General features: G+C 61.5%; 1 protein-coding gene across 3 annotated transcripts in view; it reads left to right on the top strand.

Annotated features, from left to right (window-relative positions):
* Positions 1 to 25,634, top strand: part of RASA3 (RAS p21 protein activator 3) — an 80,574-nt gene that overhangs the window by 53,023 nt on the left and 1,917 nt on the right. For 2 of the 3 annotated variants that reach the window (XM_027558069.1, XM_027558067.1), the window contains 19 exons: positions 560 to 636; positions 4,126 to 4,206; positions 4,624 to 4,696; positions 5,726 to 5,802; positions 7,081 to 7,185; positions 8,038 to 8,194; positions 10,214 to 10,362; positions 10,913 to 11,027; positions 11,498 to 11,572; positions 11,939 to 12,062; positions 12,386 to 12,492; positions 13,361 to 13,438; positions 14,695 to 14,772; positions 15,158 to 15,231; positions 16,254 to 16,360; positions 16,702 to 16,784; positions 20,150 to 20,358; positions 20,484 to 20,587; positions 24,978 to 25,161. In XM_027558069.1, coding sequence (XP_027413870.1) covers positions 10,971 to 11,027; positions 11,498 to 11,572; positions 11,939 to 12,062; positions 12,386 to 12,492; positions 13,361 to 13,438; positions 14,695 to 14,772; positions 15,158 to 15,231; positions 16,254 to 16,360; positions 16,702 to 16,784; positions 20,150 to 20,358; positions 20,484 to 20,587; positions 24,978 to 25,161 — 1,280 coding nt within the window. In that variant the 5' untranslated portion in view covers positions 560 to 636; positions 4,126 to 4,206; positions 4,624 to 4,696; ... (3 more) ...; positions 10,214 to 10,362; positions 10,913 to 10,970. The remainder of the gene's footprint in view (positions 1 to 559; positions 637 to 4,125; positions 4,207 to 4,623; positions 4,697 to 5,725; positions 5,803 to 7,080; positions 7,186 to 8,037; positions 8,195 to 10,213; positions 10,363 to 10,912; positions 11,028 to 11,497; positions 11,573 to 11,938; positions 12,063 to 12,385; positions 12,493 to 13,360; positions 13,439 to 14,694; positions 14,773 to 15,157; positions 15,232 to 16,253; positions 16,361 to 16,701; positions 16,785 to 20,149; positions 20,359 to 20,483; positions 20,588 to 24,977; positions 25,162 to 25,634) is intronic. The other variant, XM_027558068.1, reaches the window with a different exon arrangement.

The following is a 25,634-nucleotide window of genomic DNA, read 5'->3' as shown; positions in this document are numbered from 1 at the left end:
CTGTTGGACTTTTGGGGGCTGGTCTTCCCCACTCTGTTTGCAGCCCTGATCATGCCCTGGCTGTGTCCACCTGTCCATCCTGCCCACTTACTGTCCTCAGCCAGGGGCCCTTTGCACACACAGCCCCAGCCCAGTTGCATTCCTCCAGCCCTGCCCCCTTCTCCCAGAGCATCCATGAGCACTGACTTCCTTCCTGAAGAGCAGGGCTGAGGCTCCTGGCCTCCGACCAGCCGCACGGCAGACACAGAGACACCAAGATGGCAGCAGAACTGCCCGAGGCCCACAGCATGCAGTGAGCTTAGCCCAAGCAGCGGCCGGACATGCTGCAGACACTGTGCCCTCAGGGCCTTTTCCTTTTGTTTCTTCTGAAGTAGCACTTGCATTAACAGCCTGCTCATCGTAAAGCAGGAGGGCTGGAGACATAAACTCTGGGATCTGAGCTGGGCAGGTAGATGGGCCATGGATGCAATGCAGGGTCAGGTCTCACCAGTGCTTGGTGGGAGCCCATGAGCCCCCGCTGCTCTTGGCCCCTGTGACCCCCTGTCCTTGTGCCTTCCAGGGCAAGGTCCACCTGGAGCTGAGGCTGAGTGAGGTCATCACCGATTCAGGTGTCGTCTGCCACAAACTGGCCACGCGGTAAGACCCGGGACGGCCCCACCGCTGGTCTGCTTGGCCCTGAACCTGACCCTAGGCAGTGGGCAGGTCATGATTTGTAAACAGATGAATCAGGATACCCAGAAACGGGGCTTCCCCAGAGACAGTCTGAACGTCCTCGTGAGGCTCACGCTCACCCTGGAGGCGGCGTTTGGTTTTTGCAAATAGCCAGTCACTCGGGGTGACAGCAGAGGTTGGGGTCACACCCCTGGCTTTTGCTCAAAGAAATGGTGAGTAGGGGGCAGAGTTGGGGTTTGACCTCTGACCACAACCCCCAAATCTCAGCTGCTTCTACCCATAATGCTTGGTGGATGTGCATCTCTTTGTGTGCAGGAGTGTAAGAATCAGTGTGCACACCAGTGTGATTGTGTGCATGCAAGTGTGTAGGAGTGAGTGTGCACCTGAGTGTGCACCTGTCAGTGTGTGCTTGCAGGTGTCTGAGTGTGTGTACAAGTGTGAAGGAGTGTGTACTTATGGGTGTGTGCCTGCATGTCTGTAGGGGTGAGTATGTGTGCAAGTGTGCAGGAGTGAGTTTGCACCTGTGGGTGTGTGCCTGCAAGTGTGTAGGAGTGAGTGTGCACCTGTTGGGTCTGCCTGCAGGTATGTAGAGGTGAGTGTACACATGTGTATGTGCAAGTGTGCGGGAGTGGGTTTGCACCTGTGGGTGCGTGCCTGCAGGTCTACAGGGTGAGCGTGCACCTGTGTGTGTGGGGTCAGCGTAGGCACACACCCCGGTGTGAATGTGACTCTCCCACTGAGACGGGCTCTGGGCAGACGGGTTCTGAACAGGCTTGAGCGCCAGGCTGTGCAGCTGGTGCAGCGACGTCCCTGGGAGGAGGGCTGATGAGCCCACGACACATCTCCCATTGTGCATCCTGGGAGGCAGCATGTTGGATTTCCTTTTCTCTGAGATGTTTGGGAGCCTGCAGTCAAGCCGTCCCCTTGCCGCTCGGAGCCTTCCGAGTGCTGGTCAGTGAGGAGGGGCGGTGCTGGCCGGCAGGTGGCTGTCTGGCAGGCGGCTGGCCCCACGTCCAGGTGCGCCTCCGAGACGCCAGGTGCAGGAGGAGCTGCTCCCCGACTAGGCTGCTGCCAGGACACCTTTGTCCCTGAGGTTCCAGAGAGAGTCCACCATCCTGCCTTCTTCCTGATTCACAACTGGATGTGATAAAAACCCTTTAGCCTTGAACTTGTGCCTTTGGCACAGTGTGGGGCAAGTGAGTCCCTCCTCCTGCTTCCAGCCCCAGGGCCGCGGCCTCCCGCCCTCCCACCCGGCGGGCCACCCTCTGTGCTCCTCCTGGGGAGCTCCACCCACTGTCCCACTGTGGCTGCTGGGCTCCCGAGCCCCCGGGCCTTTAGGGGTGTCAGCCCCTCACACAAGCCCCCTCCCCGGGCCTCTCGGGGTGTCAGCCCCTCACACAAGCCCCTCCCTGGGCCTCTCGGGGTGTCAGCCCCTCACACAAGCCCCCTCCCCAGGCCTCTTGGGGTGTCTGCCCCTCCCTGGGCCCCTCACAGGAGCCCTTGGCTAGCTCACGGCTACATGCCCATCCCTGGAAATGTGCCTAAGATTCTTGTTTAGTGAGAAGTTAGTTCACAGAGGGAGGAGCATGACCCCAGACCAGGTCTGTAGCAGGGAGAGAAGGGCGACATTCCAGAAAGAAGGGTGGAAGGGAAAGACCTGAAGACATTCGCAGATGTTCCCGAAGCCCAGCCTGTTCAGTGGGCACAGAAACGGAAAGAGGGTCGCCCACTCGCAGAGTGGGAGCAGCGGAGCTCTGCCTGGAGAGAGGAGATCCTGTGAAGGGCCAGGACCGCCAGGCCCCTTGAGGGGCAGAAGCCACCCAGGTGCCCGTCTGCAGGCGTGAACGGGACCTCAGTCTCCCTGAGGCAGGAAGGCGGGACGCTCAGACCCTCGGCATCTGAGTGGGGTTAGGGCTCTGCTTCCAGCCAGGATGGGACAGTGGGACACGTGCCTTCTCTCACCTCAAAGAACCAAGAGCTGACGCCGTCTGCACCAGCCATGCGGATGGGGGCGGCCCCCACGGGAGGAAGCAGACGAGGTCACCACAGGCCCACTTTTGTCCCAGACGTGCGTTGGTGACAGCCAGTGAGCTCCCCCAGCAGAGCCCAGGGCGAGTGAGAAGAGACACGGAGCCAGGGCGTCTTCTGCGGGGCAGCACACTTGGTGGCACTCCCTGGACCTGCACGAATGGACGGGGTGGAGCCCCTCAGGACCAGGTGGGCAAGAAGGCTGAGGGCAAAGGGGCTGCAGAGCTGGGGGTCATTAGAGTCTCCCCCAGCCCAGTGGAGAGCACACTCTCACTCGAACACTCAGCAGACCAAACTGTCCCCAGACGAGGCCACCAGCACCTCCCGGACAGAGCTGCAGAGCAGTCTCTTCAAACAAGAGACCACAGCCTCTGATGGCAGAGGGGCCCAGAACCTGGGCACCAAAAATGTGAGGCTCACAGCATCCAGCCAGGAGTTCAAGCAGGAGCAAGGCCTGTCCAGCAACAGACCAGGGCGACAGGTGATGGACAAGGGCAGTCCAAGAGCTGGTGGACCACGGTCCAGACCCAAAGGGAGTCAGGAGCCAGAGCAGTTGATGGAGCAAAGCCTGAGATGGGACTTCCCTGCCGAGGAGCACGTTGGAGGCAGCACACAGGCCAGGGCTGGGAGCCCCTGCCGTGCTGGCCCTCAGGCCCCCAAGAGCAGAGACCGGGTCCTGCTTCCTGCCTGACAGGGCTGCGTACACCTCTCTCGAGCTCCTGGGGTCGGAAGGCAGGAGATTCGCCCTGGAAACTCTGCACTGCGGACAGAGAACGTCACCTGCCGTATCATAAACAGAGGGCTTTGCACCTCCAAGCCAGCAGCCACTGCAGCCACCCCCAGCAGCGCCTCCCCACAAGGGTCTCAGGGTGGACAGTCCAGGACTCTGGCCTCAGAGAGCGGAGATGCCCATCAGAGGAATGATCTCAGTGAGCCCAGACTCCCGCGCGTATCTTCCTGTGTGTGGAAAAGCACTAAACTCCTTAACCCGGGGTGTCTGGGTTTAGTTAACAGTGGCCTTTCGATGTTCCGACCACCTGGCCTTGGTCACAGGCGCTCCTGTGTACCCTGGCGCCTCTCACCTGTTCAGAGCCGTCTGAGACACTGCATCCTGGACTAGGTCCTCAGAAAGCCCACCACGTAAACACGACCCTCAACTCCTATGCTGTGCTTTGTTTCCAGCCAACACTGGAAGTGTGTCTGTCCTCCCCTGGTGCACACACGCTTCCTCTTGCCCCCAGGTGCTTGCTGCCCGCTGACCAGCTGTCCATCTCTGTTTACTAGACGGGAGCCTGGGGAGTGCTTTGCAGGGACTTGTGGCTCTTGGCCTGAGCTGTTGAGACGACTGCTCTGCCAGACCTCAGGGCGGCTGTGAGATGGCCCCTGGGCCTCAGATGCCCTCCTGACCTCCACTTCTCTCCTCAGCATCCTCGAGTGCCAGGGCCTCCCCATCGTGAACGGGCAGTGTGACCCCTATGCCACCGTGACCCTGGCGGGACCGTGCAGGCAAGTACAGCCTCAGCTGCAGGGTGGGAGAGGTCGCTGAGGTGGGGCTTCCCTCCTGAAAGCGGGTGGGCCAGGCAGGCTGTGAAGGCCTCACTTCCTTCTGTTTCCTTCATGGCCTGAAGTCTGTAAGAAGAAAGCCTTCCTGTTCTTCACGTGGGTGTTTCTGGCTCAGTAAAGCGTCCCGATTTGCATACCATCTGGTGCTGGAGACACAGCCGCTGGTGGTTGAGGCCGGGTGGTCTGTGCCCTGGAGGGCTGGGTGATCTGTGCCCCGGAGGGCCAGGTGGTCTGTGCCCTGGAGGCTGGCCGGGTGGTCTGTGCCCTAGAAGGCTGGGTGGTCTGTGCCCTGGAGGGCCGGGTGGCCCAGCCTTGGTGGAATCACAGTGTTTTCCATCCGATCCTTCCCCTCGAATGCAGGTCAGAAGCGAAGAAGACGAAGGTGAAGAAGAAGACCAACAACCCCCAGTTTGATGAAGTGTTTTATTTTGAGGTCGGTGTTTCAGTGGCACAAACACAGTTGATACCCACACCCCGGGGTCTTTGGCAAAACGGCCCTTGGTCACTGCCGCGGAGAGTTCTGGGGTGCTGTGCCTCACCTGGAGTCCCTCCCACTCTGCAGTGTGAACCCCCAGGAGCTCCTTCCTTCCCTGGGCGGAAAGGCTGTGTGCTGCTTCCAGTTTGACCCAGTTTTGTGTTGAATGCTGGCAAATCAATACTTTCCAAATTACCAAGACCTTGGGGTTTTTTGGCTGGCTTGATTTTTTTTTTTTTGCTCCACCCAGTCTCCCCTGAGCAGCAGAGAGAGGCTTGTTTCACCACAAGTAGTGAGGGTTTTGGGGGTGGAAGTAGTGCATTCAAACAAGAGCCCCTTAGAACCAGAACCACCAGTTGGCTGGTGGGTGAGGGCCAGGCTGGCACAGAACTGCCAACCACTGGCTCAGAGGTGCCAGCCCCAGTAACGCTCGAGAGGCCATTGTCCCCCTACAAAGGCCACCATAGGTGAGCATGAGGGTCTCGCTCCCATCTCCATGGTTCACTGCCCAGCGCGGGGAGGGCGGAGCAGCCCTGCCCTTATGTGGCGACCACGGCATTGGGGCTCCCAGAGCAGAATGGGTGCACCACCCTCCAGGAGGCAGTGGGCAGGGTTTCTGGAGTGGGGCTGGTAAGGGTGTACATGGAGTACTGGAGCTGTAGGAAACGAAATGCTAGGGTGGAAAGGTGTAAGGGGACTTTGCAAAGGAACTTGGAGGGATGGGTCAGGATGTGCGGGGGTCACTGGCCTCTTCCACCTGGGCCCTCAAAAGGATGGGCAACGGTGGCCTCATTGGGCGGCTGTGGAGGCCTGGAGGCACAGCCTGAGAGCCTGGGGGAAGAAACTGTGCCGTCCTGGGATGTGCTTGTTGTAGCCAGGAGGAAAAGGAGGCCAGCCCCCCCTCATGGGGTGCACCTGCAGGCTGTGCAGGAGTGAGCCAGCAGCCAGGGGCAGCGGAGGCCTGACGCTCGCTCTCCGTGCCCGCAGGTGACCAGGCCCTGCAGCTACAGCCGCAAGTCCCACTTCGACTTCGAGGACGAGGATGTGGACAAACTGGAAATCCGGTGCGTGAGGGCATTTGGGGTCAAGATTCCCAGGCTGTGCGCTTGGGCTCCTGCCGCCTGCTGGGCCCTTGTGCTGTGTTTGGAAACTGGGCGACACCCATGAAGCTTATGCTGAACGGTGTTGGATCGCGACCTCCAAAGATTCAGCTTCAGGACCCGGGACCAGGCTTGATCACTCAGAGCTCTGTGTGGCACGAGTTCTACTACAGTGAAAAAGGAGAGAGAAAGCTTCTGACACAGACATCAGAAGGGGGATGGGGAGTACCCCCTCGCTAGTCTGATCAAGGCTTTAAGTACTTTAGCCAGACCCACTCCCACAGCGTACTCTTAAGATAGCAAGGTTAGTCAGAAGGTTCCTGTTAGAAGGAAGAAACATGTCCTTGAGCAAGGTATCGTTGTTATATAATCATTAGTACAGAGCTTAAGGAAAAACATACCTTTGAGCAAGATGAATTGTTCTGTATGGTTGTGTAAAAAGTTAGTCTTAAAGATTGTTGTCATAACAACTCAGAGGTTAAGAAAAAATGTCTTACGTGACTAAGACAAAGCGATGTAGAAAAAAATGTTTGTCCCTTTCTCCTCCTCGAGGGCCCCGGACTCCTTGCCAACCTACATAAGATGTAACTGTCTCATCTACAGACAGGAACCTCAGTTTTCTGGATCATTTTAGCACGAGGATGCTGGGAGGTGGCTGGAGGACACATGGTCTGTGTCTACTTTGCAGTGTCTTCCTGGGTGCAGTGCAAAGGTTCCAAGCCCCTCTCTGTGTGAGGCCTGGCCTGGCACACGGTTCCACTGCTTCAGGGCCCCGCGGTGGGGCCTCTAGCGCAAGGTCCGGCATCCCTCTGGGCCTCGCCAGCCCTCTTGCCTCTGTGGCTGCAGCTCCACCCCCTGTGTCTGGGGACAGATCATAAGCCTGAGTCTGGGGTGGCCACAGTGGGTCTGACCACCATGCTCATGAGAACCATAGGGCTTCTCTAGATTTGACACCGTTTAAGTTTGCTTTCCTGTGGGTCAGGACTTCCCTTGAAGCCTGAGGTTCTGACACTCAGTTGGGGGCAGTCTGGGGTCTGTCCTGCAAGCCCAGCCTCCACATAGCAACAAGCCATGGGCTGGGGCTTTGGGCGAGCCACTCCCCCTCCGAGGGCCTGAGCGCTTGGATCTCAGGCTTCAGCTGTGCTCAGAGTGGCCTGTGGGCCTGTCCTGCCCCAGCTCTGAGCTTCAGGGCTCCCATTGCCTGGCCACCTGGTAAGAGGCCCCATGCCTTCTGCCTTCCAGGGTGGACCTGTGGAACGCCAGCAACCTGAAGTTCGGGGACGAGTTCCTGGGGGAGCTGAGGGTCCCGCTGAAGGTGCTGCGGCAGTCCAGCCCCCACGAAGCCTGGTGAGGCCCCCACAGCCCGGCAGCCCCGACAGTGGCTTCACCGCCCTGTCCCACCACTGGGGTGGGGGCAGGCGCAGATCACTCGCCTCACACCTCACCCCAGAGCCCACTCACCTGTGAGCATGTGGGCAGACGGTGCTGTGCCCAGGGAGCGTCCGTCCCAGGAAACTGGAATTCCTGTTTCGGTTCCCAGGCGGCCCTGCCTGACCAATAGCCTGGCCTTGGGATGGGGCTGGACGGGAGGCCTGCTGGTGGTCAGTGGCTCAGCTGCTTCATACCTCAGGCTGCCTGGCATGGGCGCTCAGGGCAGCTGGGTGCTGCAAGGCCACGGATAGGCTGGGAGGACAAGGGTATCCGTCAGGAGCACCGCTGGGTGCCCCTGTGCCTGGGGCCACCCAGCCCATAGTACAAGCCCTCCCTCCCCACTAACGTCCATTCCTGAGGGTCTCTCCACCCGGGGCTGCTCAGTGATGGCCATTTTCCAGGGTCAGTCTCCAGGGTAAATGGTTTTATTGCAGTCTCCTGCACTGCTCACGGCCCTGCCTGTTCCTCCCACTCCCACACCCCCTTCTGAGTCTGTGGCTCTGTGATCAGCCCAAAGTGAGCGACCATGGGGGCTTGCCCCCATGCAGACTCTGGGGGCATCAGGTGGGGGACTCTCCAGGTGCAGGGACTCTGTGGGAGGGGTCGGGGGCGGCCACTGAAGGGTGGGGATGCGGAGGGGGTGTCCTGCAGAGTGTCCACGAGACCCCTCGCCTCAGACGCTGACCCAACCCGTGTCAGGAGGACCGCTGTGGCAGGGTCCCTGGGGAGCGGCGGCCTCATGCCGCCTGTCCGTGGGTCCCGCACCAGGTACTTCCTTCAGCCTCGGGACAACGGCAGCAAGAGCTTAAAGCCAGGGGATCTGGGCTCCCTGCGCTTGAATGTGGTCTACACGGAAGACCATGTTTTCTCCTCCGACTACTACAGCCCCCTGAGGGACCTGCTGCTGAAGTCAGCGGATGTGGAGGTACCTGCATGGCCCCCCCCATGGCCCTGCCCGCCTCCACCCGGCACCTGGCAGCCTCCCCCCACCCCCGCCCCTCAGCCTGGACCTCCCAGCCTGCCTAGTGCTCAGGACTGTCTGTGTCTCCCTTTACTGGGGGTGGGGACCCCACAGCCCACAGGAGAGCCATGGGAGCCCCATAGCCCACACAGGAGCCATGGGAACCCCACATCCCCCATGGGAGCCCCAGGAATCGTACACCCCACACAAGAGCCACAGGAACCCCCACACCACCACAGGAGAGCCATGGGAACCCCCACACCCCCACACGAGAGCCTTGGGAACCCCACACCCCCACATGTGAGCCACGGGAACCCCACACCCCCACATGTGAGCCACGGGAAACCCCACACCTCACACGAGAGCCACAGGAATCCCACACCCCCACAGGAGAGCCACGGGAAACCCCACACCCCACGAGAGCCACGGGAACCCCCACACCTATGTGAGAGCCATGGGAACCCCACACCCCCACACGAGAGCCATGGGAACCCCCACACCCCAACATGAAAGCCACGGGAGCCCCCACACCCCAACACAAGAGCCACGGGGACCCTTACCCTCCACACGAGAGCCACGGGAACCCCCACACCCCCACATGTGAGCCATGGGAACCCCACACCCCCACATGTGAGCCACGGGAACCCCATGCCCCCACACGAGAGCCACGGGAACCCCACACCCCCACAGGAGAGCCACGGGAACTGCCACACCTATGTGAGAGCCACGGGAACCCCACATCCCCCATGGGAGCCACAGGAATCATACACCCCACACGAGAGCCACAGGAACCCCCACACCCCCACACAAGAGCCACGGGGACCCCCACACCTATGTGAGAGCCATGGGAACCCCACACCCCCACATGAGAGCCACAGGAACCCCCACTCCCCACACAAAAGCCACGGGACCCCCACACCCCCACACGAGAGCCACGGGGACCCCCACCCTCCACACGAGAGCCATGGGGACCCCCACCCTCCACACGAGAGCCACGGGAACCCCACGCCCCCACACGAGAGCCACGGGAACTGCCACACCTACATGAGAGCCACGGGAACCCCACATCCCCCATGGGAGCCACAGGAATCACACACCCCACACGAGAGCCACAGGAACCCCCACACCCCCACACAAGAGCCACGGGGACCCCCACACCTATGTGAGAGCCATGGGAACCCCACACCCCCACACGAGAGCCACAGGAACCCCCACTCCCCACACAAAAGCCACGGGGACCCCCACACCCCCACACGAGAGCCACGGGGACCCCCACCCTCCACACGAGAGCCATGGGGACCCCCACCCTCCACATGAGAGCCACGGGAACCCCACACCCCCACACGAGAGCCACGGGAACTGCCACACCTACGTGAGAGCCACGGGAACCCCACATCCCCCATGGGAGCCACAGGAATCATACACCCCACACAAGAGCCACAGGAACCCCCACACCCCCACACAAGAGCCACGGGGACCCCCACACCTATGTAAGAACCATGGGAACCCCACACCCCCACACAAGAGCCACAGGAACCCCCACTCCCCACACGAGAGCCACGGGGACCCCCACACCCCCACACGAGAGCCACGGGACCCCCACACCCCCACACGAGAGCCACGGGGACCCCCACACCCCCACACGAGAGCCACGGGGACCCCCACACCCCCACACGAGAGCCACGGGAACCCCATGCCCCCACACGAGAGCCACGGGAACCCCACAACCCCACACAAGAGCCACAGGAACCCCCACCCCCACACAAAAGCCACGGGGACCCCCACACAAGAGCCACGGGGACCCCCACCCTCCACACAAGAGCCACGGGAACCCATCAGGCCCGAGACTTGCGGTTTCTCTGACTGTGACCCCAGAGTCGCGGGCGGGTTCTCTGCACAGCGGCTGGTGCTGCGTGTGGGTGGTGGGTGTGGCTCCTGGAGTGGGCTGGCAGGCAAGGGCTCACTTCCCGCACCCTGCCCCAGCCTGTCTCCGCATCGGCAGCCCACATCCTGGGCGAGGTCTGCAGGGAGAAGCAGGAGGCGGCCATCCCACTGGTGCGGCTCTTCCTGCATTACGGCCGGGTGGTGCCCTTCATCAGCGCCATCGCCAGCGCCGAGGTCCGCAGGACCCAGTGAGTGCCAGCTGGGCCTGAGACCCTCTGGGGTCCTGGCCTGCCGAGGGGCAGGGCGGGGGCCCAGGGAGCTGGAGGGAGCCACGCGGACTTCACCAACACTCTGGCTCTTTCACAACTGTGCCTTTCGTCCTGGGAACGAGGTGGGGGGTGGGGCAGGCGAGCGGGGAGCTGGGTGCCTGGGGGAAGCTCAGTTCCAAGGTCGGGGCTGCGGGGTCAGCAAGAAGCCCGCATCAGGGGCCGGGTCCCTGCTCCCCAGGGCCTGCCACTGTTCTGGGAGGTGGGCTTTGCTGGGACCAACAGCTCAGAAAGATCCATACGTGTCTGTGGAGATGTGGCGAAGACACCCTTTGCCCCTGGGGCTGTCATGAGTCCCTGAAGACCAGATGTGGCTCTTGAAGTGCAGGGCCCTGGGGGCCCCGTGGTGGCCATAGTGGTGGGGGGTTAGTTATGCAGCAGGCAGGCCTGGACCTCTGGGTGCTGCAAGGCGTTCGTTGGTCAGGGCAGCCCCCCACTCCCTGGACACCTCCCTATCCATGCTGTTTTCTAGGGACCCCAATACGATCTTCCGAGGGAACTCGCTGACATCCAAGTGCATCGATGAGACGATGAAGCTGGCAGGCATGCAGTACCTACACGTCACCCTGAAACCCACCATAGAGGAGGTGAGGGCCCGCAGGAGGGGAGGCTGGGTGCCCCCGGAACCCAGAGCTGTCGCCGCCACACCAGCCTCCCAGCCTCCCGAGGGTGCCTCCAAGCATCCCAGAGTCTCCCTCATTTTTCAAATTAAAAAAATACTTCAGAAAGTCCATTGTTCTGCTCATACAGGAGGACCCAGGGAGGACACCTCCCTCCCCGGTCCTGGAGGCCATTCCTCTGGGTCCCCTTTCTGGGAAGGGCATTTCCTCAGCACAGTTTAACAAGAAACGGGTCCTTTGCATTGAGAGGACGGAGGCTAGATTCCGGTTTGCTCTGTGAACCGAGCCCTGAGGGCACCCTGAGGCGTGAGCCGGGCCCTGAGGGCACCTTGAGGCGTGAGCCGGGCCCTGAGGGCGCCGTGAGGAGCTCACAGGATCTCCGCCCACCTGGGCCCCAGTTCAGTTCACATGTGGCTTGTCCTGAACGCTCTTTGTAGATTTGCCAGAGTCATAAGTCCTGTGAAATTGACCCCGTGAGGCTGAAGGACGGCGAGAGCCTAGAGAGCAACATGGTGAGACCCACGCGCCCTGCCACGCGCTCGGGACGGGCGGGGCTGTGGGAGCCACCCAGCACCAGCCGCCACACCCTGCTCCAGGCCCGGCCCGCGGATCACACTGTCTGTGCCTCGAAAGAGCCCAGAGGGGTCCTGGCCTTCGGAGGTCACATCCCGTGGTGCGGTCTATGGGCCCTTGGTCAGCAGGGGCAGGGCCACAATGCGCCCCTCCGCCCTCCCTGGTTGGATGCAGGGTCTGGACTCCACAGCACGCTGGCCCTGACCCGTGGTGGGAAGCCTGTTGCCCGAGGGCCCTGGGTGAGTGGCCGGCTCCGCAGCCCCGGGAGGGCTGGGTGCAGCCGGCACTGCCCTCTGCCTTTGCAGGAGAACCTGCGGCAGTTTGTGGACCGCGTGTTCAGCGTCATCACCAAATCGGGGGTGAGCTGCCCCACCGTCATGTGTGACATCTTCTTCTCCCTGCGGGAGGCAGCCGCCAAGCGCTTCCAGGGTGAGTGCTCGTGGGCCCCTTGTGGAGAGGCCTCCAGGCCGCAGAGGACTCACAGGTCCCATCAGGGTTAGGGCTCCAGCCGTTGCTGCTGGGAGGGGTCAGCCACCAGCGTGGAGGGCTCCCTGTCTGCACCCCCCAGCTCGCACCTCCCCCATCTACACTCCCCTGTCTACACCCGCCCCTGGGGGAGCCAGGCCCCAGCGCTGCCTGGGGAATCACAGCTCGCAGCTGAGCTTTGTCCCAGTGGCTCCCGTTTTCTTCCCTGGCCCGGTTTCTCCCTATGGCTCCAGAAGCCCAGACGAGTCTGTCTGTCTCCACCACAGATGACCTGGACGTGCGGTACACAGCTGTGAGCAGCTTCATTTTCCTGCGGTTCTTCGCTCCAGCCATCCTGTCCCCCAACCTCTTCCAGCTCACGCCCCACCACACGGTGAGTGAGCCTCAAACACAGCACAGAGCGCTAGTCAGCCAGACCTGGCCAGCCACCCTGACCCGCCCAGCCCTCCTAACCACCCCCAGCCGCCCTGACCCTCGCAGCCGCCCTGACCCACCCAGCCCTCCTGACCCGTCCTGCTGCCCTGACCCGTCCCGCCCCCTGGACCAGGAAGGGTTAGGGAAGGTGCTGCTAGCCGAGTAGGGGAAGGTGCAGAGACAGCTCCACGTGATGACTGGATTATGGATAAGCCACAGGCCCTCAAGTCCTTATCTCGGGGAGGTGCTGAGACATTCTGATCTAAGTCATGTCATTAAAACCATCGGATGGTGTGACCAGGGCTTCAGCTGAGGGCTTACTCCACCCCACCCTCCATGGGAAGACAGAGTGTTCCTGACCTTGGGTATATTCAGTCATCATTCAGGCCAGGTAGTCAGCATGGACTTTTGAACTCCCTCCATGACCATGAGCGAGGCCCACGCCCTCATGGACAAAGTGCCAGGCGGCCCCCGCGCTTGGTGGAAAGCCCAGGGTGATGGCCCATTCCTGGGTTTGAGTCCAGCCTGTGAGCCGTGTCGGGGGCGAGGGGCCCCTGGGCAGGGTCCTGGGAGACATGGCCAGAGATCCCCTTGGCTGGCAGCACTGGGTGTGGGTGGCCCGAGGGCCCGCCTCTTTAGCAGTTCCCAGACTGGACAGGCCGAGGGTCTCCAGGGACCTGTGAATCCAGCACTTCTGGGCTTAGCTGCTCCCTCACGGATGACACTCATGACAGCACAGCTTTTAGGGGTGTCCTTCCTTTTGTTGGTGGCAGTGCTGGGCTCAGTCACAACTTGTCTGAGAGACTGTCACCTCCCGTCTCTGGCAGGACCCACAGACGTCGAGGACGCTGACACTTGTTTCGAAGACCATTCAGACTCTGGGCAGCCTGTCCAAGTCCAAGTCTGTGAGTCACTGGCTTTAATTCCCTTTCCAACACGAAGGAGGACGTGGAGTAATAGGGTGAGGAGGGTCGCAGCCTGGCCTCCCCATGCGAGGCTGTAAGAGCGCCTTTGGGAGGAACAGGGTAACAGCAGGCGGCAGTGGCATCCCCTGAAGGTGTGACGTCCCCCGTGGGCAGTGATGTCACGTCACCATATACAGTGACCGTCCTGTTGGGCTGTGACGTCACCTGTGCGTGCTGACTGTCCCCTGTAAGTGGCTGGCACTTCCACTGCTGTATGTGGATCCGTAGACGTGTGCCCTTGGCAGAGACACTGCCCAGCCCCACTGCATAGCTGGGCGTTCTCAGCCTGAGCGTTTTAAGGAAGTTGGGGTGCCGCCCAGTGACCAAAGCCTTGTCCACACACAGCTAGAGGCAGCCGCTCCTTCCCCAGGCCCGTGCTCATCCATCTTCCCTTCACCGGGCTCCCTCGAGACTGGCGTGTGGGGCCGGGAAGTCTGTACGTGAGGGCAGCTGTGCGGGGGCCAGTGGGACGGCCTGTCCTCGGAGGCGGGCCCGTCGGGCTCTGCTGGGACAGGGTTGAGCCGCGACTCACAGGGCCCCCGCCCCTGCCCTTCTCCTGAGTTCACGGCCCCGTGTGCCCCCCGCCCCCGGCCCTGCAGACAGCAGCCCCTGCTCTCCTATGTTCACGGCCCTGCATGCCCCCAGCCTCCGGCCCTGCACACAGCAGCCCCTGCAGGCCAGTCAGCTTTCTCGGAACCTAAGTGACATACACAGAAGCAGGCCAAAGCCCCACACTCTGTCCGTCCATCAGCCCAGCATCTGTCAGCCAAAGCAATGAGCAGGCCCCTGCCGGGCTGAGGTCCACACAGACCCCCTTGTAATAAAATGACTCATGTGGACAGAGGCCCCCAGGTTCCTCCTGCCGTTGACCTGACTCCTGAAAGTGAGAACCTCCCCATCCCAGCAACGCATCTGGGAGCCACATGCCCGCGAAGGGTGTTGAGTCATGCGTAACAGGTCTCACCCAGGACCAGGACCCCGGGTAGTTGGCATTTGAAGCATAGCTTGAGTGGAGCCCCTCCTGTGGTGTGCGGCGGGCCTCAGCAGCAGGGGTGCCTGCACTTCACGCTGCTGGGAGGAGATGCCAGCCCCCTGTGGTCAGCTCCGAGCTGAGGCTCGTCGCGTCCACGCTCCAGGCCTTTCAGGTTTGGGCCAAGCGACCTCAGGCTTCGTTTAAGTGACCTTTTCTGTCTTAGGCCAGTTTTAAGGAGTCCTACATGGCTGCGTTCTACGAATTCTTCAATGAGCAGAAGTACGCTGATGCGGTGAAAAACGTAAGTCTCAGCATCAATTACCCAGACTCACAGAGGCCGAGGTGGGTGACTCGTGGGAGGCCGAGCTGAGCAGGGAGGCCCTGCGGGGGCCAAACCCAGAGGTGGGAGGGAGCCGGAGCGGCTTCGAGCTCGGGGAGAGGGGAGGGTGAACCTCCCCGAGTCACCTGGGGCCTGGCAGCTCTCAGGAGCAGCAGCGGCTCTGGGTGCGGGAGACCTTCCCAGGAGGGGTGGGCTCGGCGGGGTGCCCGGCCTCCGTGGTTCCCTGAGGGGCTCTACCTGCACCCGCGCTCAGACCCACCTCTTCTCTGGCTGCAGGAGGAGACACAGGGTGCCTGGGCAGTTCTCACAGTTTCCCCTTAACTGTCTGCTTTCTGTCCCACTTCAGTTCCTGGATTTGATCTCATCCTCCGGGAGGAGAGACCCCAAGAGCGTGCAGCAGCCCATCCTGCTTAAGGAAGGGTGAGGTGGCAGGAGGGAGGCTCAGGGGCAGGGGGCCTGCCCGCAGGGCCAGGGGCGTCCAGAGCTGCCTGGGGCCTTGGTCTGTGGCTCTGAGACACCTCAGGGCTGCTCCCCTGTGCTTGTTGTCCGCTGAGGCTGCGAGGGGAGGAATGCCCGTCTGTGGGCAGGGAGCGGGAGGAGACTGAACGGCCCCCGAGTAGTCAGAGGCTTCTGCCCGGTGGCTCCCTCACCAGAGTCTGAGGGCCCCCTGCCCTCCATCAGCCCCCCAGGCAGCAGAGTCTGAGGGCCCCCTGCCCTCCATCAGCCCCCCAGGCAGCAGAGTCTGAGGGCCCCCTGCCCTCCATCAGCCTCCCAGGCAGAAGCGTCTGAGGGCCCCCTGCCCTCCATCAGCCCCCCAGGCAGCAGAGTCTGAGGGCCCCCTGCCCTCCATCAGCCTCCCAGGCAGAAGCGTCTGAGGGCCCCCTGCCCTCCATCAGCCCCCCAGGCAGCAGAGTCTGAGGGCCCCCTGCCCTCCATCAGCCCCCCAGGCAGAAGCGTCTGAGGGCCCCTTGCCCTCCATCAGCCCCCCAGGCAGAAGCGTCCCCCGCCGGGGCTCAGAGCACAGGACGCAGCCCAGAGCAGCTGGCTTTCTGCTGTCTCTGCCTCCAGAACACGCTTGCGGGGCTGGGACCTACTGCCACACTGGCTCTGGGGGCACCTTTAGTCCACGTTTTCAGGGCAGGAGGCGGGGCTCCTTGTTGGAGCTCTGGTAGACCAGAGTTGTCAGCAACTCGCAACCTGAGGTTGACAGTGGACACCAGCACAGGGGCTAAACTTCTCAAAAGTAGAGGCCTCATCTTCTGATTCTTAAATCCTGTCCCGTGGAAATAAGATACTGAAACCCCATAGTCCGCATCAAATGTCACAGGAGTGGAATTGGTGAGCTGTTCTGATTTTGTGACTTTGGCCTGCGGGGGCAGGCAGGCAGGTGCCTTGGCCCAGCCCTCAGCCGCTCACTCACCAGACTGTCCTGTTCACGACAGGTTCATGATTAAGAGGGCACAAGGGAGAAAACGATTTGGGATGAAGAATTTTAAGAAAAGATGGTTCCGCCTGACAAACCATGAATTTACCTACCAGAAAAGCAAAGGTAACAAGAAAAGGTCACTTTTTACTTGTTTTCACATATTTTATTCCAAGGGACCAGAGCCTCATCTTGGGCCCCGTGGGGTCCAGGTTGCTTTTGGGGTGAGCACTTCCTTACACGGAAGGCGGGGGCTCCAAGAGGGTGGCCTGGGTGGCGTGGGGAGCGGTTGGCCCTCCATGGCTGAGTGTGGGGGGTCAAGGTCTCGGGGCGGACACTCTTGTCCCATGTGGGTGGCGTGGTCTGGATGGTGGGCATCCCCAGGGGACTCGAGGCCTGTGGGAGCCTGCGGGGAGACCTGCAGGGAGACCGGCCCCTCCTGGCACTCACGGCGTGCTCTGCCGCAGGGGACCCGCCTCTCTACAGTATTCCCATCGAGAACATCCTGGCCGTGGAGCCGCTGGAGGAGGAGTCCTTCAAGATGAAGAACGTGAGTCCCAGCCCCCCCGACCCCCTGCCCCTGGTCCTGGTCTGTTCCTGGACCCGTGAAGCAGAGAGCCTACCCTGCCTGTCGGGTCGGCCAGGATCCGTGGGGTTTCTCTCAAAGTCAGCTTTGGGTGGAGGCTGTGGGGCCCCGCATCCTGATGGACCTCCCCCAGGTCCGCCTCTGCTGGCCATCTGGACACTGGCAAACAGCTTGGGGACCCCTGCTTTGCCTTTATTCCCCCGACACCATGGAGACCATGGGGGTGGGGATAGTGCCTGAGTTCTGCCTGGTGAGCACCTCCACACGCCGGGGAGGAGGAAACACGTGCCCACCCCCGCCGCATGGTCACCGCGTCCCTCCTGTTCCCCTTCGAGGCTCCGAGGGGGCACAGGGTCCACACTGGGTGTCAGGACGACCCGCTGTCTGAGGGGCCAGCCTCCGGGGGGCAGGTCCCTGCAGCCTCGTGAGGGCACCGTGGGGTCCTGGCCCTGCGTCCCATCTCCCTCAGCTGTCTTCCCAGAGCCTGATCCGAGGGCTTTTCTGGGTTGTCTGTTTTCCTCAGAAAATCTGCGCGCTTAGCTCCTGTTTATCCTGTCTGCTGCCGTTCTCTGCTCTGATTAGGTCCTGTTTATCCTGTCTGCTGCCGTTCTCTGCTCTGATTAGGTCCTGTTTATCCTGTCTGCTGCCGTTCTCTGCTCTGATTCTGCTCCTAATTTTTAAAATATTTTTTCTATTTTTTCAGTTTCATTAGATGCATTTTGCGTAAGTCGTGTGCAGTCTTTTTTGAAGGCAGACGGGATGTAAATACTAATAGATAAAACTTGAACTCCTACACACAGTTCGCTAATCTTCCTAAGAGACCCTGAGTGTGACCGGGAGGGTGGCGGACAGCGTGGACCCTGCCATCCAGCCGTCAGAGGGCAAAGGCCCCTCGGGAGTGTGGGCATCTGCTCGGCGGCCCCAGCCTGAGCCTCTCTTCTCTGAGGCTTGTCTCCGTGTCCCGAGGGCTGGGTGAATGGAGAGACGGCCCCACTGGGGTCTCCTTGAGGAAGGTGGTGGCCAGGACACCCCTTCATCAGGTAGATGGAGCAGGCAGGGACCACCTGGCCGGGCGGTCAGCTCCTGCGCCCTCCTCTGCAGACGATGGTCATCCTCAGGGTGGTCACAGGCCAAGCAAATGCCAGGTGCGGCAAGGGGCTCCGTGTAGTCGGTTCCCCCTTATGTGTTGAGTCGTCATGGTTTATGGTTCGGGGGACGGTCTGGTTGAGCAGGACCCTGAGGAGACCTGAGCGAGGATGGTCATCTGGAGCTCTTTGCACAAAGGACACTCCCGTGAGGAGGGGTTTTGTTTCAGTGTTCAGACAAGTTGCCTCCCGTGCCCTTAGGGGCACTGCTGGGGCCTCGGTGGGCTCAGTGGGGTGCCCTCTAGGCTTTAGGCGTCTGCATCCTCCGAGGTCACTGAGCGCCCTCGTGTCTCGAGACCACTCCCCCATGACCATCCCGAGGAGGAGGGCCTGGAGCTGGCCGGGAGCTCACCCCTCACATGGGGGCGGCACTGGCCTGGGCCGACCGTGGGGCCCCAGACCCGCCTCCCCTTCTTCACGCCGCTGCCCCAAGCTGCTGCCGCAAGCCCCTCCAGGCTGAGCTTCCGGTGTCTGCCAGTCCCTCTCCCGGCTCGCAGGCCTCAGCCAAGTCTGGTCCGCCCACCCACATCCGTGGGCCCCCGGCGCTGGGCCCCTGCAGGAGGTCTGGTTTGCATAGCTGCATCCAGCCGCACAGGGTGGGTCTGCCTGGCCTCTGTCTGGTCTGAGGCCGACCCCGTGGCCGCAGAGGGTTAGTTGCTGGCTAGATGATGGTCAGAGGCAGCTGCCCTCGTCCTGTGCTGGCTCCTCACCTTGGCTTCCTGCCCCGCCCCCAGGGCCATCTGAGGTGATTTCTTGGGCTGGGACGTGGCCTCGTGGCAGGTGTTCGTGGGCCTGAGGGATGTCAGCGCCCTTGTCCTGCCGTGTGTGTCTGCACAGCATCGCGGCCCCTCCCAGGCCGGTGACAGGTCCCCCCAGGGTGGGGCTGGGGACAGCCTGCTCCCAACGTCCAGGGAGGGACGCTGTGTGGAGCCGTGCCCTGAAGCAACCGGAACCGCTCATTCCATCAGGTGTAGAGTGATTCCTTAATGATAATAATTAGAAGAACTATCATGAGAAGTATTAGAGGAAATTCCTAACTTCAGAGTTAGCCCACGGGAACCACCTCTGTGGAGGCAGCAGGAGGAAAGGACTCTGAGTGCCTTCCTCCAGGGTGTTGCCTCCGTCGGGGATGGAGCTGTACGTAGATCGTGCAGTCTGCGGCCTGTGCGATGGTGCTTGTGTGGGTAGGGCCGGCCAGAGGAGCCTTGGCTATTCACTCAGGAACCCGAAGTCCACCTCCTCTGGGGGTCCTTCAGATCCTGTTCTCTTTCCTCACTGGGCACACCTCCCCACCTTGCAAAGGCCACCTTGGACTTTGACATTCTAACTCTTGGCCCCTGTGCCCTCTGACAAGTCCAGCCTCCCAGGGTCAAGCCTGCCGACCTCCCTGCCCTTCTGTGGGCGGCATGGCTGTGTCTGCCGGGAGGTGCCAGCCCTTGCTGCCCCAGGGCCTTTGCCCCTGCTGCTCACTGTCCCCGCTCAGCTCAGGTAACTCCAGGCGAGCCATCCGATCGCAGCTGGAGGACCGTTTACCTAGAGGTTCTCTCCTGACTCTCGCTAGGCCTCCCCCTTCACACAGCCCGAGTGCTCTGAGTTCACTCTTGTCTTTCTGGCTGTCTAGACGCTCACAAGAGCAGAAACTCTGTTTGGGCCACTGAGTCCCCAGAACTTTGGACAATGCCTTGGGCTTAGTATTGTTTGTTGAGTGAATAATAAACAGGAAAGGCAGTGGACGTTCTGAGAAGCCTCAGGGGGGACATAACATCTGCCTGGAGGGCGGAGGAGGGGCCGCTGGAGTGGCAGGCTGGGAGGGGCACCTCCCAAATGGACAACAGCATGTGCGCTGGTCCCCAAGCCGGTCTGGGGTTGCAGATGGGAGGATGGACAGGTCTGCTGGGGCATATCTTGCACAAAACCTGTCTCACTCAAGGAAGGAGGCCCAGGGAAGCTGGCACTCTTGTGTAACGGCCACATCCACTTCGGCCGTCCCGGGGGGCAGGCCAGCAGTGCACCTGGGGCCCAGGAAAGGCAGCGCCTGGCCCGGCTGAGCAGGGCAGAGCCAGCCAAGCCTCGCCGCTCACCTCGCTCCCACGCGTCCTGGGCAGGTTGGCACGGCCGGCCGCGGCCCTCACGGTGCAGGCGGGGGCTCTGCCGTGCGCTCCCCTGAGCCCTCCCCGCTCTCAGATGTTCCAGGTCATCCAGCCCGAGCGGGCGCTGTACATCCAGGCCAACAACTGCGTGGAGGCCAAGGCGTGGATCGACATCCTTACCAAGGTGAGCCAGTGCAACCAGAAGCGGCTGGCCGTCTACCACCCGTCCGCCTACCTGAACGGGCACTGGCTGTGCTGCAGGGCCTCCTCGGACACGGCCGCGGGCTGCTCCCCCTGCACCGGGTAGGTCGTGGCCGCCGGCGCCCCGGCCCCGCAGGGGTCAGTGGGGGGCCGGGCCTCCATCTTTAGGGGCCGCTAAATGACCAGCATCACAGTTGACCCTGCTCCTCTCCACCGGCTCTCGGCAGCGGCCTCCCAGCAAACATCCAGCTGGACATCGACGGGGACCGTGAGACCGAGCGCATCTACTCCCTCTTCAGCTCATACATGAGCAAACTCGAGAAGATGCAAGGTGAGGCGGGGCTGGGGGAGCCAGCGTCGCAGGCTTCTGCAAGCTGGGTGGTGTTCTGGGGGAGTTACTTTAGTAACAGTTTCTGTGGATAATTTTAGGATGGCGTTTAGCCTGCAGCCTCTGAACTGCCAAATTCTTGAGAAGAGCCTGTCTTAGTAGCTCCCACGCCCCCAGAGGGCTTCATTCTTCCGTGTTTCCCAGAGAGACGTGAGCATGTGTGTGGACTCGTGTGAGTGTGTGTGCATGAGTGTGGACCTGTGTGTGAACATGTGTACGTGTGTGTGGACCCATGTGAGTGTGTGTGCATGAGTGTGAAACCTTGTGTGTGTGCGTGTGTGAGTGTGGACCTGTGTGAGTGTGTGAGCATGAGTATAGACCCATGTGTGAGCGTGTGTGCATGAGTGTGTACCTGTATATACGTGTGTGCGTGTGTGTGGACCTTGTATGTTGTGTGTGTGAGTGTGGACCCTTGTGTGAGCATATGTGAATGACTGTGGACTGGTATATGTGTGTGCATGAGTGTGGAACCTTGTGTGTGTGAGTGTACATGAGTGTGGACCCATGTGAGTGTATGTGCGTGCGTGTGGACCCGTGTGTGAGCATGTGTACCCGCCCAGCAGCTCCAGGCGTGTCGATGCATCTTCGTCTTTCTGGGTATTCATTGCTCTTCTTGCCCTACTGAACTAAGCAGTGTAGGTGGGACAAGTCAGGAGGCCCGGGGGCTTGGTTGGGCTGCATCACGGGAGATCCTCAAGCCGTGCCCTGGGGCCGGCACTCTCAGAGCTGGGGTCAGACAGTCTGCGGTAGGCCCTGAAGCCCCCGGAAGGAGCCTGGAAACAAGGCTGTCAGACTCTTCCTTCTCATCCCCTCGACCGGCCCGGAAGTGTCCGTGTGGCCCGAGGCCTGGAGGGCGCCTTACCCTGCTTTGACAGGCACGCAGCTGCCTGTCCATGAGCTCAGCCCACTGCTCTCAGGCCCACCACCCTCTGTGCCCAGCATGCTGCAGACCCCGTGCCCTTACCGCTGGCACACCCCCAGTCTAACACCCCCATGGCCTGTGGGTTCCCCTCCCCCCGACAGCCTGTGCTCACCTCTGTCTCTTCGATGATAGTTGTCTCAGAGAGCTTCACCTGTGGTGCACATGAGCCTTGAGAAGAGAGGCTGGTGTGACTCATCCCCATGCTCGGTACCTGTTTGCTGGATGGATGGATGGACGGACGGTCAGATGGAAAGGGGTCTTGAGCACCCCCCCTCCCTCCTGGGCAGCACTGATCTTGACAAGCAGGGTTCACAGGATGTCAGTAGGATCAGGGACCCTGCCCTCCACTTCATGAAGGCACCAAAGCACCGAGTCACTTTCCACAGTCTTCAGGCCTCTGCCTGGAACCTCAGCGCTTTCTTGAGGCCGATAGTCTGCCTTCAGAGGCTCTCATCCTTTTGGGATCTTGTCTGTGTTCACCAGACTGCCCTGAGCACTCAGCCTGTGGGCTCGGGATGTACCAAGGCCACTGCCCTGGAGAAGCAGCCTCTCGGGGCTTGGAGGGGGCTGCGTCACTCTCACCCGTCAGCCCTCACAGCACGGACCCCACCGGTGCTCCCCTGGAGCTTGGAGATGGTGCAGCTGGTGCCTCGGGCGGGCAGGCCCAGCGCAGGGCTGGCAGGATCCCTGCTAAGGGGCGGGCGTGGGCCCCAGCTGCTGGTCAGAGCTGTGCGGCCGGGGTCCTGGTGATGGTGACCGGCCACCCTGCTGTGCCCCAGGCACAGACCCGGTCGCTGGGGCCTGGGGAGGGCGCAGGGTGACTCCAGACACAAAGCAGCACTGCCCGCGAGCCCAGGGCTCCAGTCCGCCCAGAGACCAGAGCGGGCCTGACCTTCCATCTCGGGGCGCAGACACTGCCCTGTGGCTGGGCCTGTGGGTCTTTGTGTGCTGCGTCACCTGGCCATTGGGTGTCCTCCCGACTTTGAGTCTCTGACCCCCATTGTCACCTGGCAGAGTCTACCTCGCCGCCCTCTGGCCCTCAGGATGTGGCTGGCCCATCGGCAAGTCCGCCTGTTGGCCTGTCCCGCGTCTGCCCTGTGCTTCTCCTCATTCCTGGAGCTGTTTCATAAAACCATGCCCGCTGCCGGCGGGCCTCAGCACGCAATCCAGCGCTGCCAGGCTCGGTTTTGGGAGCCTGTTAAAAAGGAGCGGGTGAGCTCCCCGGCCTCCGGATGCTCAGAGTCTGTTTTCGGTCCAGTCACAAGTCTTGTGTCTGACATTGGGCTAAGAATTAAGACCTGCTTCCCCAGCCTAGCCTTGGGGCCTTCTCACAGCCTCTCCCTTCGCCCTCCCATCCCCTGGCCGCGCTCCCGTCGCCCTGGTCGCGCTCCCGTCCCCTGGCCGCGTTCCTGTTGCCCTGGGATGGCTCAGTGCTGCTGCTGCTCAGGCGCTCAGTCAGGTCCGACTCTGGGCAGCCCTGTGGACTGCAGCCCGCCAGGACCCTCTGTCCGTGGGATTCTCTAGGCAAGAATACTGGAGTAGGCTGCCATGCCCTCCTCCAGGGAATCTTCCTGACCCAGGTGTCGAACCTGGGTCTTCTGCATTGCAGGCAGGTTCTTTATCACTGAGCCACCAGGGGAGCCCCGATGCACAGATCTTCATTCAGAGCCACGTTGGTGTCCCCTGTGAGACCAGCTGGCACATCACCCACCATGCAGCGCCGATTTCCTCCTCTAGGAACCGGCCCCACCGACCAGGCTGCTCCAAGGGCTGCAGAGTCACCCTGTGGGGTGGTTCATACAGCCCCCATCCTAAGGCGGCCTGGGTCTCCCTGCCTGTGCCCTGTGCCCACCCCCGCCCCCCACCCTCGGGGTCTCCCTGCCTGTGCCCTGTCCCACCCCCGTCCATCTCCCCAGTGTGGTCCTTCCGTGATTCCCATCCTGCTCTCAGCAGCCCCATCTCCCAGCAGGGCTCACTGAGGCTCGGCACTTCAGTGACTTGCTCAAGGCCGAGCAGCTGGCACAGCAGGGCTTTGGGGAAGAGATGCAGGCCCAGCAGGCGCAGGCGCACAGCTGCTGTGTCCCCCGACTGGTGCCCCCAGGCCTCTGCTTCTTTGCCCCTGACGTGTGGACCCTCATCTTCCTCACACCATGTTCCCTTTTCTCTTGAAATTTTAAATCTGTTTCTCTTTGCACAGATTCGTGGTTTTTCAGTAAGAATTAGGAGACTCCTTTGAGTTAGTAAAGGCAGTGAAGCTTTCTGTGACGGTGGTGACGACAGTAGTGATGATGGTGATGTGGTGGTGGTGATGGAGGGGATGATGGTGATGTGGTGGTGGTGATGGAGGGGATGATGGTGATGTCAATGGTGGTGATGATGGAGGGGATGATGGTGATGTCAATGGTGGTGATGATGGAGGGGATGATGGTGATGTCAATGGTGGTGATGATGGAGGGGATGATGGTGATGTGGTGGTGGTGATGGAGGGGATGATGGTGATGTCAATGGTGGTGATGATGGAGGGGATGATGGTGATGTCAATGGTGGTGATGATGGAGGGGATGATGGGGATGTGGTGGTGGTGATGGAGGGGATGATGGTGATGTGGTGGTGATGGAGGGGATGATGGTGATGTGATGGTGGTGATGTTGATGGAGGGGATGATGGTGATGTGATGGTGGTGATGTTGATGGAGGGGATGATGGTGATGTGATGGTGGTGATGTTGATGGAGGGGATGATGGTGATATCAATGGTGGTAGTGATGATGGTGTGATGTTGGTAACGGAGGTGATGAGGTGATGTCGACGATGAGGTTTATGACGGTGATATCAATGGTGATGATGATGATGGTGGTGATGCTCCGCATCACAGACCAGGGTGAGGGGCCTGATGCTGGTCCATCTGGGCCAGGCACCAGGAGCACAGGACTTGGCTCAGGTGTCTGGGGTCAGATGGGGTCCTGGAGGCCATAGTGTGGTCTCCAGCAAGAGTGAGGTGGTCTCAGGAGAAGCTACCTGTTGAGCAGGGGAGGCAGTGCGCCCTAGAAAGCTGCCAGTGCAGACTGGCCGACAGAAGGCTTTATGACCACCCTGTGCCCTGTGCGTACCCCTGGCAGGGCACCCTCACGAAAGTGGATGGAGCCCGGCGCCCCTTCTCAGGTGGGGTTTCCCTGAGCACATCTGCCCAGGCTGACTGACCCTGCCTGGCCCAGGCTCTAGGAGGGTTTGGACCCTCAGGCGGAGGTGCCTGGCGGCTCCCAGCCTCACGGGCATCTCTGCGGCTCAGGGGCCTGACTCTTAGTGGCTTCTGTTTTGTGTGCATTTGCACGAGCGGTTGGTCCTTCCTGGCGTGCTCTGGGGCGGCCTGTCTGGGCCCCCCACACTGACCTCAGCCCTCCCTGGCGCTGCAGAGGCCTGCGGAAGCAGATCCGTGTATGACGGGCCAGAGCAGGAGGAGTACTCCACATTCATCATCGACGACCCCCAGGAGACCTACAAGACGCTGAAGCAGGTCGTCGCCGGGGTCGGGGCCCTGGAGCAGGAGCATGCCCAGTACAAAAGGGACAAGTTCAGGAGGACCAAGTACGGAAGCCAGTGAGTGTGGGGCCTCAGCGGCACGGGGAGCCGGGGGGGATGCCTCGGACTACCTGCCTGCGGGCAGGGACCACCTTGGACCACCTTCCTGCCTCCTCCAGAGCACGTCCCTCTGGACTGTGTCCTGGAGCAGTGCCTTCTACCCCCACCCCCAGACCCTCAGGCCCCCAGGCTCCCTGCCTCCAGGAGGCACCCCAGCCTCTCTCCAGGTTGGCCATGGACCCCACCCCACGTCCTGGGAGAGATGGACGGCAGAGACGCAGATTGACCCAGCCACCTGCGCTCCATGCCACTGGCTGCAGGCGGCTCAGCCAAGGGTCCCTGTCCTCCTGCTCTGAGTATGGGGTGTTGAGAGTCCATGAGCAGTTGGAGCCCACAGACCCATGCAGAGCTCACCCAGCACACACCTGGCACACACCTGGCATGGGCCCAGTCCCCCTCCCTGCTCCCCCTTCCTTCCAGGGAGCGTGTGG

Source organism: Bos indicus x Bos taurus, chromosome 12 (genome assembly GCF_003369695.1).
Source record: "Bos indicus x Bos taurus breed Angus x Brahman F1 hybrid chromosome 12, Bos_hybrid_MaternalHap_v2.0, whole genome shotgun sequence".
NCBI classification, from domain to species: domain Eukaryota; kingdom Metazoa; phylum Chordata; class Mammalia; order Artiodactyla; family Bovidae; genus Bos; species Bos indicus x Bos taurus.
Note: the sequence above shows the minus strand (reverse complement) of the source record. Positions and strands in the feature narration are given on the sequence as shown.